At 42.4% G+C, this 16,354-nt stretch overlaps 2 protein-coding genes across 2 annotated transcripts in view; one reads left to right on the plus strand and one right to left on the minus strand.

Moving 5' to 3' along the window:
* ndufaf8 (NADH:ubiquinone oxidoreductase complex assembly factor 8) overlaps positions 1-16,354 on the minus strand; it is a 161,099-nt gene that overhangs the window by 143,032 nt on the left and 1,713 nt on the right. The gene's annotated exons all lie outside the window — the stretch shown is intronic.
* On the plus strand, positions 1,604-16,205 carry slc38a10 (solute carrier family 38 member 10). Its single transcript, XM_079334088.1, is given in 19 exon segments — positions 1,604-1,895; positions 2,065-2,290; positions 3,138-3,255; positions 4,284-4,329; positions 4,491-4,584; positions 4,773-4,916; positions 7,453-7,577; positions 10,885-10,987; positions 11,256-11,438; positions 12,184-12,295; positions 13,468-13,551; positions 13,554-13,573; positions 13,665-13,815; positions 14,963-15,055; positions 15,058-15,117; positions 15,192-15,233; positions 15,236-15,336; positions 15,338-15,647; positions 15,751-16,205. Coding segments are annotated over 18 exon segments (1,983 nt in total). The 5' UTR covers positions 1,604-1,895; positions 2,065-2,200; the 3' UTR covers positions 15,858-16,205.

The following is a 16,354-nucleotide window of genomic DNA, read 5'->3' on the forward strand; positions in this document are numbered from 1 at the left end:
ATTAAGGTTTTTAAGAATACTACAACGAATATAACAACCTATTTTCCCCTCACAAAATAACTGAAGAGGGACAGATCCAAAACAGGTGTCTTGATGTTTCACTTACAAGTCCACAAAAAGATGCATATATGTATTTTTTCATTTTTTGTAAATAATGTTTTTTGGGATAACATCGATGAAGAAGTTTGAAACAGATATCACAAGGTTAGCTTGTGATTAAGTATCTGGAGGATAAGGTCCAAACGTTTTCTGAGAGACAAACTGATGTGAATGGATAGAGGGGAAAGTGAATATAACCTTTTAAAAGCTCAATCTGTGGATTTTATGAATCGATATCAGATCATTTATATGAAAATAGATTAAAATTTAAACCCATTTCTGAAGATGTGTAAACAACTAAATGTAAAAATGGACATTATGGGAACAAACAAAACTTAAAAACTTTGACAAAAATATACATTTTAAAGATACAAACACATGAGTTGAAATCAACAACATATTTGCGTCTGTAAAGAGTTTTTTTGGTTTAAAAAAAGATATTTTAAAATTGCAACAAAGGCACACGATACAATTCCACACCCCCCAGTCGTCCTTTCAAAACTATCACATCCCTCCTTCTCAAAATCCTCCATCCCCATGAGGAAAGCACACCCGGCTAGGGGAAATCTCCCATTACTCCCACCAGCAACCAGGCTTGCTCCTTCTCCTCTTTCCTGGTCAAACAAAACAATACTTGTCTATCACAGAGGGCTCTAGACAGGGGATTTTCATGACGGAAATAAACCTAGATACTGCCAGCAACATTTTTAGGTGCTTGGCCTGGTTACTTTCTCTGACGTCATTGTGCGCTTTTTGCCCATGCTGTTTTAGTCTTTGTTGTTCCCCTGCCCACCTTTAGCCCTCGCATCCCTCTTTGCCTGTTTCCCTTTCCTGGAGGGGATCTCTGAGGCATCTGGAAAAACAGGATTTATGCATGTCTGTTGGCATTGTTATAACAGAGGAGGCAAACGATGACAAGTCAGGTAGAGTAAAAGTTCCAATACACCAATGTAAAATGACTCAATTATATGAAAGGTCTTTCAATGAAAATCCTGAAGCAAATGTATAGCGTGTTAGTGGCAAAATCTTACAATATTCAGAACTAATTCATTAGAAGAAGCAATGGCCAATGTGACAGATTATGACACTATCAGGTTGTCCTCTCCCTTTTAACTTGATTATTTACAACCACCTTTATTGTTTAGAATATGCTCATTGTTCCTTGGTTAAACTGAGAACCAATCACAGACATCTACAACATGACATTGTCTTACATGTATGTATGAAAGTGGTCAATAGACAGAAGCCTAGAGACTTAATTAATTAAGTCTCTTTAAGATTTAAAAAAATGTCCTGCAGGAATATAATGGATGATACGTTAAAAAAAATGGTGTAAAGGAAAAACAAAAGGAAATGAGACGACAAAAATGTTCTTATTGGGTGATAAAACTCTTGCTGTGATGAAGGGAGGTTGAATTAGGAAAATAATGGGGCTTTAATTTGATTTAGAAAGTGGGATTTCAGGTATTTCTTAATCTCCACATACACCCTGTGGCACAAAGTTTATTACCTCAATGTGAACACTAGTGGGCGCCCATGTACTTCCTCATAGATGAAACCTACAGGCGGTGTTGTCTTCTCTGACCTCCTTGACTACAATCTCTACTTCCTGGATACGCGTTCAGAAAAGCAGTCAAGTTGGATTTGCTGTTATTATCTTTAAAGTGAATTTCGACCGACTTGTACCTAATACACACAGTAAGGCGCATTTTTTTAAAATTACAAATAACACGAAAACACCGATGATAACGTAAACGGGTCGGTGAGGCGGTGGGCGCAGAAAGCTGCAGAGAAAGGTGAGTTAATTACAGTAATAACGGTAAAAGATTCACTTTTAACCACCTGTTACCTTTTATTTTAATACATTTAGTGTTATGGGTAGGCTTTGTTGGGAGTTATTCTTTTGACGAGTTAAGGTGTAATAGTGTCAAATGTAAACTGAGTTGTGTCTGTGTTTTCTCCCAGAGCGCCACGTCACTGGAAGGCGAGAGAGAAAAACACACCCGGAAAAACAGTGCAGAGTCCCCGCTCTGAAACAACCACCGAATTATACACATTATATTTATTACCGAAAAAAGGACCAGTGAATACACAGGTGAAAATGACGGCATCCAACTGGGGTCTCATCATGAACGTGGTGAACAGCATCGTGGGTGTCAGTGTGCTCACCATGCCCTTCTGCTTCAAGCAGGTGCGTCACTCGAAGCTGCACGCGCACATGTTCAGATAAAAGTCCTTCCCACAAACACTTTGAGTTTTTGTTTTGACCCTAAGCTACTATGAAGCAGACATTTGGTTCACTTGTTTTATTGACAAATGGTTAAATCATTCATGAATGCACTACAACAGAATTAAAAGTCATAAAAATGCACGTGAACAAAACTTATGGGGAATAACCAATTCGTTGTATTACTTGTTTTTTCTTTTTTTTTTTCTTAAAGAGGACATATTTAATTTATTAATATATGTTCAGTTTTAGTTTGAAAACGTTTTACAACTTTAAAGTGAATGTGTTTCAATATAAGAAGCTACATGTCCTGATCCAGTGTACAGTGTAATGTAACAGCATGTTATTGGTGAGGTGCAGTGAATTATTTACACTTAAGTTAATATACTTAACATTTCATTTCAAACATTTAAAGCATACACATTTGGCTGAAATGCATTTATCGTCATACTTTACAAGAGTAGCAGACTTATTCTTACAACATAAATTCAAACTTTTGTTTAATTCAACTTATGGAAGCTTCCTGAACATGTCAAGCTAGAAGGTGTTTCTGAAGTTAGAACAACCTCAATGACTACATTGAAACAGGAGACAAAATGTCAAAAACCAACACTTGCAGTAGAACACGACCTGCTTTTTCAGTTTAAACTCTTTTATGTTTTGCACATGTTGTGAATGATAGGTGGTCTTTCCTTTGTGTGTGTTTTTGTCAACCTTCTTGTCTGCTTATTATAAAGTTTGTGAATCTGTTGTTTCCGCGATGTGCTCCTGTTGTTATTGAGAGTTAAAGTGTCCCTCTGTCCTCTTCCAGTGCGGGATAGTGCTGGGGACTCTCCTGTTGTTCTTCTGTTCGTGGATGACCCACAAGTCCTGCATGTTTCTGGTCCACACAGCGAGCAACACAAAAAGACGGACCTATGCAGGACTAGGTGAGTTTCGGTCAAAAGGACATTTTTGTATGTGAAGATGGTGTTTTAATTTCTTTCATGTAGTGAAGTTATTTAGAATTCATTCATGTACAGTTCATGAAAGGTTTGGCATTACTGTTACAGAGGCCTTCACAGGACAAGCGTAACAAAACCATTACAAGATTACAATTTCAAAGCTTTTATACATTTACTGTAGAGTCAGGACAGTGGTGAAATTAGGGAGAGAGAGTGGGGAATGACATGCTGGAGTCAGATTCAAACTCTTCCAGGAGTTTCTGCTGTAGCAACAAAAGCTATCGTAACTGCAATTTAAATATTCGAAAACTAGCATGATTTTGAAAGTAGCATTCTCTCCGTGCTATTGGTCAAGAACTGGACATCAGCTCATGCTCTTGAATGTGGAATCATGCATGCGTGAGGTAGAGAGCGAGCAGGGAGTCAGGGAGGCCTGATGGGTTGACAAAACGTGCATCAAGTGCAGACATTGGTCGAAGTTTTTACGCGTTTACAACTGCTACAGATGGCAGATTTTTTAGTCTCTCTATCAGAACATGTGAATTACTCATTTTAGTCTGGACTTAATGACACATTCAACCAAAATCTTAAAAAGGAGTATCTGGGGAGGTGCCGGAAGCACGTATGGAGGCTTCAGTCTTCACGTGGGCGGCCCGGGTTCGACTCCAGCCTGTGGCCTCTTTCCCGCATGTCGATCCCTTCTCTCTCTCTCTCTCTCTCTCTCTCCCTGATTTCTGACCCTATCCACTATTTCTCTCTCTAACAAAGGCCAAAAACATATCTTTAAAAGAAAGAAAAAAGAAATGACCTACCCTGGTAACTGTTAATTACAGAAAACCCCGCGCAGTGATCCATCGTCTTTCAGATGTTTACTGTACAGTTCTGCTCTGTCATAGAAAAATTAACAACACATCACAAGGTGTGCTGGTTGAACCTTCGGGATTGTTGATTCTGAGGACACTGCCACGTTTGTCCACGTGTTGTTCACTCTGACGTCCCGCTGTCTCTTGCAGCTTTCCATGCTTACGGAAAACCAGGAAAAACACTGGTGGAGATGAGGCAAGTGTTATCATGAATTCACGTCTCGCATCATGCTGTATTTGAAGCATAAGTGATTTTTTTTTTTTGTACAAGTAACCTAAAAGATCTATAAAAATGAAATTGATTGACTCCAAAAACATCAAACTCCAATGATGAGTGTCTTCTCTCTCTCCCTGCAGTATGATCGGTTTGATGTTGGGGACCTGTATTGCCTTCTACGTTGTGATAGCTGATCTGGGCTCCAGTTTCTTCGCTCAGATGTTGGGTTTACAGGTTTGAAATAAATGTTTCCTACTTACTGAGCTCAATCATTGAACATTTTCAAAAAGTTTCGATATCAAATCATCACTGCTCTCTTCTGTGTTGGCCTTTTACGCTTGAAGCAAAATCACGGCGTGCCATTTAATCACGTCTTTAAGTAAGCTCGTGAAGAGACTGTCCTCTCACTCTCTCTCCTGCAGGTGACCTTTGGTTTCCGCGTGCTGCTGCTGGTCGCCGTCTCCCTGTTCATCGTCCTCCCTCTGAGTCTGCAGAGGAACATGATGTCCTCCATCCAGTCCTTCTCCGCCATGGCTCTCATGTTCTACACCCTTTTCATGTTCACGGTGAGCTCAGCGACACACACACACACACACACACACACACACACACACACACACACACACACACACACACACACACACACACACACACACACACACACACACACACACACACACACACTTTGGTCATCTTTGCTTACACGCCTGAACAATCATAATGCATGAGATAAACTGCCTGAGTAGAAGATGAAACACCTGACAGCTACAGGGCACAATTTTTCATATAAAGTAGATCAAAATATGCATTTCTATTTGACTAAATTAAGGGGCAGTTTTTCTCATTCTAAATGATTGAAAAGTAGTTTAAGTCTTATGTTTTGTTGATGCATTCACGTGTTCTATATGTATTTTCCTAAATGTAAAGAATTGATTCAGATTTTGTCGTCTTCCACTAAAGCAGAAGGACATGAATATACTGTATATATCTTGAAATGTAATCTGATTAGTGTTTGGTTATCTATCCTTATTATGTGTCACTTCTTTCCTATGTTCTCCATTGTACAGAACTGTTTACCTTTTTACAGTACAAAGTTGTCTTGCTCCTTTTTTTTTTTTTTTTTTTTTTTAAAAGAGTAAATTGGGACTTAATCACATTAGGCAGAAAACAATTGTTGCACTGCTCTTTATAGCCTGAAACCTCTCTCCCCTGAGAACAACAAACCACTGGGGAATGTCCACAAGACAAATGGAAGCCTCTGCAAATGCAAAGTAGATGGAGGTCAGAAATTCAACTCAATTTAATGGTGATCTCTCGCCAACTGTAAGAAATTACAATCTCTGTTTTCCCATTTGTAACAACGCGTCTGTTTTATGAAAATACGTCTTCATATCCTCTGATTATAGGTTAAAGAACATTTCTATTTCCACCTGCCACAGTGGGACATTATTGATCTGCATCCCCCGCTTTGGCAGCCACTTCTGGAGAAATTTCAACATTTATATTTTTCGTTTTACAAAGCTCCAAAAGCTTTAAAAAGAAAGCTTTGGTTTCAATTCAGATTGCATCTGAATTTAATATATAATTAATAATTAATATATTCTACATCTTTTGTTACACGTCAAACAGCAATGTTGAGACTGTATTTAAAAAAATAATGATAATACATTTTCTGTACAGTCAAATTTGTTTTGTAAACATACTTTCATTTCAATATGGTTTCTTTATAAAGTTGAGTTTTTTGTTTGATTTCAGTGTAATTTGATATAGCTGTTTTGCTCTTGCATGAGATCAAAAACTCGATTTTTTTTTTTTACTCAGTGACTTCCAGCACGAGTTTTCTGCCTCACTTGATTCAGCTCGTTTTACTCTTTAAAGTCACACTCCTTTTGCGTGTGTCGTTCTCTTTAGGTCACATTTTGCGCTTCTTCCACACGTTTCTCTCTGTGCAATGTGACACCGTAGATTGCTGTAGCATGGCGATTTTACATGGAGCGTTGGTGTGGTGTGTGTCTGGCTTCAGATCCAGACCCCGGCTCAGCCCAGTCCAGACCCCTAACCTTCTAACAGTGATGTCATTTTCCCTCCTTTTCCTCTTTGCTCATCACACCGCTCTTCCTTGTGTCCTTCTGCTCTCCCTCACTCTCCTCGACTATCTCATCTGCACCCTGTTGTTTGCTCCCCTCTGTCCCACTGCCCTCTCCTCCTCTTCCTCCTCCTCCTCCTGATGCTGATGCTATAGATAGTGTTGTCGTCACTGCGCTATGGCATAATCTCGGGCTCCTGGATGGAGCGTGTTCACCTGTGGCGATTGAAGGGCGTCATTCAGTGCCTGCCCATTATCGCCACAACCTTCTGCTGTCACCCGTAAGTAAACCATTGAACACCCTCCCTCCCCCCCTCCCCCCGAAATAACCCCACTGTAAGGGCAGTGTGGGGGGAAGACGGAGAGTGAAGGTAGCCTGCTGTTTCTCCTGCAACTTAAACACTCCTTAAAAACTTCTCTCCCACCTACCTGATCCTTCCGCCCATTCCTCTCAGTCATTCCTGTTTTCACCTTTAATTTGGGTTTGGTCTGAGCTGTTAGTGCTCTATGAGTTTGTGTGTGTGTGTGTGTGTGTGTGTGTGTGTGTGTGTGAGTGAGTGTTGGGGGCAGTAGTAATAAAGGCAGAGGAGTGAAACATGCTGCAGTGAAAGTTTTTGCCAGCTCCCCCGCCCAGGATGAGCAGGCAGGACGCCGGAGTATTGTTGTTGTTTTGAATCAGGTAAACAAATGAGCAGGACACAAAAAAACACAAGCTGATCGATTTTAAAGAAAAACCTGTTAAGTACTTTTTGCCTTGATTACCTATTTATTTTGTTTTTTGAACAATCCCCTCCATTACTCAGCAGGTTTTTTTTTGTTGTTTTTGTTCAGTTTTGGTTTTCTGGTCCTGTCTCTCTCTGGTTCCCCTTGCTTCATCTTCGTCTTTCATTCCTTTCATTATCTGTCTGTGAGCTGTCGGCATGGGTGCAGCCCCCTCCCCCCTCCTCCTTTTTGCGTGCTCCTCACCCACTCTTCTTCATTTGGTTTGGGCCGTAACCCCCCCTCCTTCCCCTCAGATGGTGCTGTCTTCGTTCAAACATGGCGTGCTCAGCGGCCGGTGGCTAGAGCAGGTCAATATGGTGCGCTGGGAGGGTGTGTTTCGCTGTCTCCCCATCTGTGGGATGGCCTTCGCCTGTCAGTCGTAAGTACTCCTCCCGCCCTCGACCCGCATAGGACCAGTCAAATAATACTAATAAGGGGGAAAAATACCCAGAACAAGATGCAGAGTAGGATAACTCTGACTGTAGTTCTTAAAACACTCTCAGACGGGGTTTCCTACAGCTGCAACATGAGTAATGTTTTTCATTGCTGCATGAAGAAATGATGCATGTTTACTCGCATCATCACTTTAACTCACAGTGGAGGGATCAGGGTGAATTTGTCACACAAAGAGATGCACATATTTTGGTTGGAGATAATTGGTTGTTAAGGGATTTGTCATCCTAATTAAGGCGGGCTGCTAATTTGTTACTAACGTGCTCTTCGCAGTCGGCTCATCTGTCGCTGCCCCACAAGTCAAGTCTGACTCGCTTCGAATTAACCTGGGAGCTTCAGCTGCTTTTTGTCCACACTTTTTTCATGTTATACCAATAAAACTACTTGGCCTTTAACGTTAAAACAGGGATGGAAAAGAGTCCGTTTTTTTTTTTGTAAGTGGCTTTAAATGTAAAGTGAAGAACTTTCTGTCCATTCCAAATCACACTTTTCATGGAAACAAAATGAGCGTGGCAATTGTTGCCCATACATTTGATACTATAAGATTCCTTTAACTTTTCCCCACATTGACAACAGAGATCACTCGTCCGTCAGCTCAGTCAGAGCTTCTTAGGGAGAACACATTCATCCTCTTTCTACATCTTCGTGCACCTGCATGCTCTTCCATTGCTTCTTTTGTCCTGTCCTCTATGCTTTAGCGCTTGCTTCAGGTTTTAGGGGTTAATAATTGAAGGTCTGTTTGGGATCTTCATGTACACGTTCCTTCCCTTTCGATTGCTGCACTGCACTCGGGTGCAGCGTGTGTTACAGTGATGTCATCAGAGGTTTGGCCTGTGGTAGTGTATGGGCTTGTTGGGTGTTAGAGAGAGTGAGGTAAGTGATGGGAGTGGGTGACTGGAGCCTCCAGACTGAAAACACTTTAATTAATAGATTTGCAAAAAGCCGGCACAACATTTTGGTATGGCGGGTGTTTTCAAGGGGGTAAGGTGTGCGTTTATGAGAAGGAAAAAAGGGTTGTGGAGTGGGTGGGAGGGTCTCCCACTAGGACCACTGAATGACATTTGGCAGGGTGATTTCTTGGCCTGCGGTCAGGCTGAGCGAGGTGGGCGCCCCGTTAAGCCAAACCGCTAATCAACACGTTGGACTGCGGCCATCTTACAGACACGTACTGATGTATTCACTGGCTGATTAAACAGCTCTCAGCACATTGGACTTTTATTGCGTTCGTGAAATGTGTTTACTTTCAGTTAAAACATTACTTAACATCAGCGTTATGGCGCGACAGGAGCTGGCCGTGTTGTCTTTTGGCTGCATGCTTTGACGAGCGAGGTGCAGTTAGCTCTTAATAGAGGGACATAAGAAAAACACGGGCAGCCAAATTGTCCCTCTGTGACGCTTCTGTCAGCATGTTTGTACTCGGAGCTAACGATAATATCAGCACACACTCGAGCACTTCTCCATGCAGACCTTCTCATGTCGTCATGTATCGTTTATTAAAGGGCGGGAAACAAAAGCACATTACCCCTCGAATCAGGACTATTGTTTAACCATTAGATGATTTAGCTCCTAGCGTACACTGTGCAGCTTGATTTGACCTTGGCTATCAGATTTACTGGTTTGCGGATTGAATAAGCGTCGAGGAGTAACCATGGGACAGCACTTGGTCGTAAAACTGCTGCATGTGGAAAAAGAGAGAACGAGGTGGAGAAAGTCATGGTTTCTTTCTTTCTTCCTCCGGTAGTCTCCGTTTCTTACTTTCATACACGAGGGTGTTCGAGAAAGAGACGAGAGGCTGGGAAGTTTACAACGCTCTGAAAACCACCAGGGTCTCGGAGCTGTGTATAGAGCCTGTAAATATCTGGGTGACTGTTCCCACAGTCCTCTCTGCATTTACAGACACTCTCAGGTTCAGCCTCAGCCAGCCTTCACTACTGTCACACACACACACACCACACCACACCACACCACACCAAACCACACACACACACACACACACACACACACACACACACACACACACACACACACGTGTCGACACAAAGTCTTCCCACATACTCCACCCCCCCACTGCCATGACATCACCTCCACCTCCTGCCTAATTATACTGGCAGTCATGTTATTGTTATTATCGCTGTATGAAATGATGTGATTGGTTCATGTGCATGTCGGATGTTCTTTCCATCACAACTTGTTTACTGACGTGCTGTATATCCTGATAAGGCAGGGCGATATGACCTCAAATTAATATCACAGTTAATTAAACATTTGACCTTAATTACAATTAATGAACTTTTTTTGTTTTGTTTTAATGAATGAGTGCAGATCTGATCAATTATTTTGTGGTTTATTGAATATTTTAAACTGAAATCAAAGTATCGCTTGAAATGAAAACGACACCTTAGGTTAACGGTAGAAAATTAAAGAAAAGTAGAAAAATACAGAAGTTGTAGTTCTTGCGATCAGTTTTTTTTCAGTGTTTACATTTAACTGCTTTTTCTTCTGTGTCGTTTTCTCGAAATACAAAATGTGTCCAAAATGACCGACGTTGCTTTCCGGTGGCGGCGTGGACGTGTCGTCATGTGACTCTGCTCTGAACAATGATTACGTCATTTAGAGGTTCTGAATGTCGGTTTGGATTAACTGCCCAGCCCTACAGCCTGATTTACGAGCATTTTGATAACATTTGGCTACCTTATGTAACATGGGGCTTTTTTTAAACTTTTTTTTTTTTGATCATCAATTGATTAATGATAGTTAAATAATTACTTAAATATAGATAAATATACTTGTCAAAAATGGATATACAATCCTGATGAATTGGAAAGAATAAGGCATTCACTAGAAATCAAACTAAACGGAATCAAATTTTTTAATTACCAGAAAAAGGTGTGTAGCAAAATGATCTCACTTTTTATGTTTGACTGTTGAAGGTCAAATTTTTCACAAAAAAACGGTAGAATATCTATGTTTTTAAATCAACATAGTTACATTATTAGAAGTAAGCAAGAAACACTTTTCAACCAGTCAAAACAGGAGATCTGACTGAAGCTAAGTAGAACAGCACTAAACCTGGGATACTTTTCCAGGTCTCCCAGCTCCCACTTCCAAACACGAGTTACGTCTTTGAATATTCCGACAGCACATGAATGCCCAACAGCAGTAGATGCAGTCTGGTCTTTTGTCATGTCGCCCACGAAAGTGTGTTGTTGTTGTGCGGCTGCTGTCTCTCACAGGCAGGTGCTGCCGACGTACGACAGCCTGGACGAGCCGTCCGTCAAACGCATGAGCACCATCTTCACCTCAGCCCTCAATGTAGTCACCATCTTCTACATCACTGTGAGTGGACCCGCTACGCCATCCAACACCATTAACACTGCCGCTGTCTCATGCAAGCCTGGAGATTTAGTGATGTAACGGCGTGTCTGCTCAGTCTGATATCATCTTCCCCAAAAAGTCATTGAATGCTTGTCTTCATTGTGACAATGTTTCATGTTTGCATCCATTATAAAGTTGATACATAGTGTCACACATACATGTCCATCATAAAACACTGACGATCGTAACCCCAGCTCTTTCTCCGTCCCGCCGCCTCTTTGCGTGCCAGGTGGGTTTCTTTGGCTACGTCAGTTTCACAGAGAACATCGCCGGCAATGTTCTGATGAACTTCCCGTCTAACCTGGTGACGGAGATGATCCGCGTTGGCTTCATGATGTCTGTGGCCGTCGGATTCCCCATGATGATCCTGCCCTGCCGCCAGGCCATCAACACCATGCTGTTTGAGCAGCAGGTGAGCTTTGTAGCAAATCCAAATGGTTCAGATGTCACGTTGCAGAAAAAAACATGAATGTTCAGTTGATGTGGAAACAGACGTGTGAAACAACAGGATGAAACAAAGTAAATCTTAACTTCTGCGTCTTTACTGATGTTTAAATATAAAAGAACGTAAGTTAAAACTCTTCCCCTTTTTGTTGTCAAACCAGAACCCCAACTCTCCCTCTAATGTAACGGTTCTAAAACAAATGAAATGTAACAGTGACGTGATATTAGAACGTGAAACTAATTTACTAAGCTCCAATGAGGATCCCTCAGGTTTTGAAGTCTGCCTCATGTGGAAACTTAATGAACTACAGTTGTTTTGCACTTTTACATTTGCTTTATTTTTTAAAGTCGCTTCTTGATGCTATCAAACGTTGAAGGCGCACGAACTCCTCTGCCTTTTAGTCCCGTCATATTTTCTTTAAATCAAACAACTTAAAAGCTTTTCTTTTTTTTATGGGGTCAAGCTTCTCAGTAGATAACCATATGTTGGCTCTTCCATGGAAGGGATTTAGTGAAAACAGGCCCAGCAGTGCTAACAGTTGCTAACGAAATTAGATATTATCAAGTACAAGAATTGGTGTGGTCACAACGTAAGCATTAGTAGAGAGTAGTTTAAAGTTCCTCAAAAACAAAACTAAATAAACATAAGCGTAAAAATAAAAATTGCAGTTTGACGATGTTGAGACCGTCCTCTTTGTGTTTCCGTCTTCTAGCAGAAGGATGGGACGTTTGCTGCGGGAGGATACATGCCTCCTCTGCGCTTTAAGATGATCACCCTCTGCATCGTGTTCGGAACCATGCTGGGAGGCATTCTCATCCCCAACGGTACATCCTGTGTGTGTGTGTGTGTGTGTGTGTTCCTTTATGTGGGCGGGGTTGCTGTGGAGCTTTACGACATGTGTGAATGTGACTTTACGAGTCAGTGACTGTCACACTCTAACACAGTCCTTAAATCAGGACCCTAACTTTTATCTCCTTTGAGACGGGCAGACGGGAAGATAGGGCTATTATTCTCCCTGACTCTAACTACACACACACACACACACACACACACACACACACACACACACACACACACACACACACACACACACACACACACCCATGTAAACACTTTCATTGGCTCTCTGTCAGCTTTTCTGAGTCTCTCTGTCTCTCTCACAAACAGCCAAAATGGTGGCGATGTAAAGGTTAGCGCGAGTTTATGTTTTATTCATTCTTTTATGCAGCTGCTGTTTGTTAAACTTTTGAACAGCTGGACACACACACACACACACACACACACACACACACACACACACACACACACACACACACACACACACACACACACACACAGAGCAGTTTTGGCCAGCTCTTTGTGTACCTAATCAGACTAATAGACTGAGGAGAAGCGAGGTAAGGACCCTGGAGAGAATGGACACTAAATCTGAGGGAGACAATATGGTGTCCGTCCTCCGGATGAACGATGGAGTTCCAGGCCAGACGCACAGCCAGCTCGGTCTGCAGGGACAGGGGGCGGGGCTAGCGCTCGGCGCTGCCAGAAAAGAGGGCTCCATTGTTGGTAGAGTAGGGCTGAGCGGGTGCTGGGGATGAGTGTTCGAGGTCTGAAAAGAGCAGAGGTATCAGGAGTTGCTGTGTGGTTTTTAGCAGAAGGTGTGATCAGTACAAAGAGCTGGAAACTCACTTTGAACTGTGACAGTGTTGCTGATGTTTTCTGACCATCACTTTCTTCAAGCTGTATATCCATAATATGTAGATTTTTATTAAAGAATTTACACAATTAAAAGTAGTGAACTGTTCATGACTTTTAGCCATTTTCCCTTTTTAGCCTCAGCTCACTACTTTAATTGTAAATCCATTTCTTTAAGCTAAGGATTTTATCTTACATTGAAGTGGGCCAGTTACACTTTGGATGCACGTACCTTTTGGTTTGGAATCCCTTCTCTGAGGGCCAACAAGTTCATACCTGTGTTTGTTTCCCTTTCCTTCTTCAGTGGAAACCATTCTGGGTCTAACTGGAGCCACCATGGGCAGCCTCATCTGCTTCATATGCCCTGCCCTCATCTACAGAAAGATCCAGAAAATGGCATCATCGCTCAGGTGACAGAGCAAGACGGAACTCTCTCTCACGCTCATGAATCAGTCGAGTCAGTCACGGGCTGACCTCATGTTCGTCTCCTCTTTCTTGCAGTTGGTGCTTGTCGTGGGTCTGGGCATCCTGCTGATCAGCACCTTTACCACCCTCTCCATTTCAGCCAGCAGTCCCGCCACCAAGGTCCCTCCTCCTCCTCCAGCACCGGACAAGAATGTGCCGCTCGTACCAGACCTTCCAAAAATGCCCGGTAAAAACCCTGACACGCGCTAATGGCACGCGATCACTTATCGAGTTGATGAGATGTAGATTTAAGTGGTAAACTAATGAGCCATGCAAACATTTACCTCAACGGTCCTTAGCCAGGGTCGTGTGCAGCGACGGGACAGCAGGTAGAGAGGCATGTTGCATTCTTGTTTTATTAAAAGAGATGTGCACTGTTTGCAGCCCCTTAAGACAGCCATGTAAAGAGAAGGAATATGAGGCCGCAAAGATGAAAACCCCCCAAAAAAAAGCACAGAGCCACGGAAAAGTGAATTGCCCTTTCATGTGTGTTAGAAGAAAAGGAGACAGACAGGGTGACTGATGGATAGACAGGAAGGGTGAGAAGATAACCTCTTGATAATATCTGAGAGCAGCACTGAGTGCTTGACATTGATGGAGCGAGAATGATGCCCTTCAAACTCGAGTAATCCCCCCCCCCCCCCATCCCTCTACCTCTGCTCATTTCTCCTGCTATCCCCTCCCCCCAAAACACATCGTCTCCCCCTCTCTCCCTCATATCTCCAGTGGCAGCTTAAAATGCCTGCGAGCTCCAGAATCCAAAAAGGGAAGAGAGTGATACGGTCAGAGAGGGAAGACACAAATGGAGATGAACCTTTTGGAGTTAATGCTCTCATTTTGAAATGAATTGTTTGGCTTTGAGTTTCACTTCCTCTCCTTTCATGTCTTCCTCTGGTGAAACCTCCTGACCTGTTTCTCACTTTCCTTTTTTCCCACTCTCTTTCTCCTTTATTAAACACACCAGTTGTGTCCGTTCTGCCATTGTCAACACTTGCTGCCACCTAGTGGACCAATCTACTCATTAGCAGCAGTCAGCTTCAAATCCATGAGTGGATCATAGTCATAACTGTATGTGATACACCCAGGTGTTCATTTATTTTGGTGCCAGCTGTTAATGTGTGTAATAAAAACTCCTCTAAACTATGCAATACAATAACGTGAGCTTGTCTGGACCAGCATTAAATACTGTTGACTTACTAGAACACAGCCATTTAACTTTTCTCAGACAGAAGAAAGGTAAATCAAAGAGGCGTCACTTTTATGGCTTCTTAATTTAGTCACTTAGCGGATACACAGTTGGAGTAATAAATTGGGTTTTTTGTGTCTTCATGTAGAAAATACTGTGAACAAGAAGCCAGTGGAGATGGAAAGGCCAGCTCCTCCAGTTGTGGAGGTGGTAAAACCAGTAAATAGGGGAGCTGAGCCCCCCAGATTAAGGGACCAGTGGAGAGGAAGAAGGAGGAGGTGCAGCTGGACCGCCCTGATGCCGGTAAGGACACTAAACCATGGCTCAAATTTAAAAGAAGTGCGTTATGAATAGGGAGGATTTGACTTTTTCTTTAGGCGTCGCCGTGCCAGAGGTAGAGGCCCATCGCCATGAACCTCCATCCCCCGTGACGGGGTCGTGGTGGACGATAGGAAGAACATTGCAGAGCTGGAGGAAGACAAAAAACAACCTGTTCCTCCTGCAGGAGGAGGAGAAGATGGTACCGAAGAGAGAAGGAGGATTAAGCCACGAAATGAAAGCAGAGGGCCAAAAAGAAGAGAGAGAGGAGCAAAAGCCTGCAGAGGTTTTTGTAAAGAAAGAAGAAGTGGATTTGGGTGGAGGTGAAGTTCTTTCGAACGAGGTGCTGGAGAAGCAGGTTGAAGCAATCGGAAAAAAGCAGGAAGTTCCTCCGCTAAAGATTGATGAAAAACTTGATGCTGTGAAAGATCTCGTTCATGTAGACGTGATGGAAAAGAAGGCTGCGGCTGAGCAGGTGGAACACGAGGCCCAAGCAGCAGATACTGCAGGGAGACGTGAGCATCTGTCACTCTTCTCCTACTTCTGTCTTTTAAGAGGTGTAAAAGAGAGGACAGTACGACATTGATCTCGTGATATCTGTTGACTTTGACTTTTCAGCTCCACTTCCTGAAGAACATCAACCTGCTGCCGACAAGGCTCCAGCTGTAGACGGCAAGGACACGGCAGACGAGAAGTTGGAAGGTGAGTGGAGTCTATTCTTATAAAACAAACAAGCTGCTCCTGCCAAGCTGTCACTGGTTGGTCCATGATGTGTCTTTGAATGTCCACAGTTAATCAAAAGATGTGATCAAATCTAATATAAAGCTGCTACAAGAATTAATATGGACCTGTGGAAGTGGAGGGGATACAACCATACTGTAGTTAGCCTTCGTTGACCAGGATGCTTTGCAGCTAGACACTTTGTGTCTGCAGAGAAGTGAACTATATGATTACTTTATGACCACGTTGTGAAGCTTTGGGACGTTAAGTACAAGATAATAAAAGCAGGTTGCAAAACATAAAATAAGTGTAACACTTTAATACTTTTTATCACAGATAACCAATACGTCTCCCTGAAAGGTTAAAAAAAAATCTAATGTTTACCTAGACTAAGCAAAAAAAAAAATCAAAAATGTCCATGAGAGATTACAGACCTTAGATGGTCTTCTGCTTCATGCTGATTATGCTGCTGTCTCTTCCTTCCTTATCCGTTTGTTTTTTT

This window comes from Symphodus melops, assembly GCF_947650265.1.
Source record: "Symphodus melops genome assembly, chromosome: 21".
NCBI lineage: Eukaryota > Metazoa > Chordata > Actinopteri > Labriformes > Labridae > Symphodus > Symphodus melops.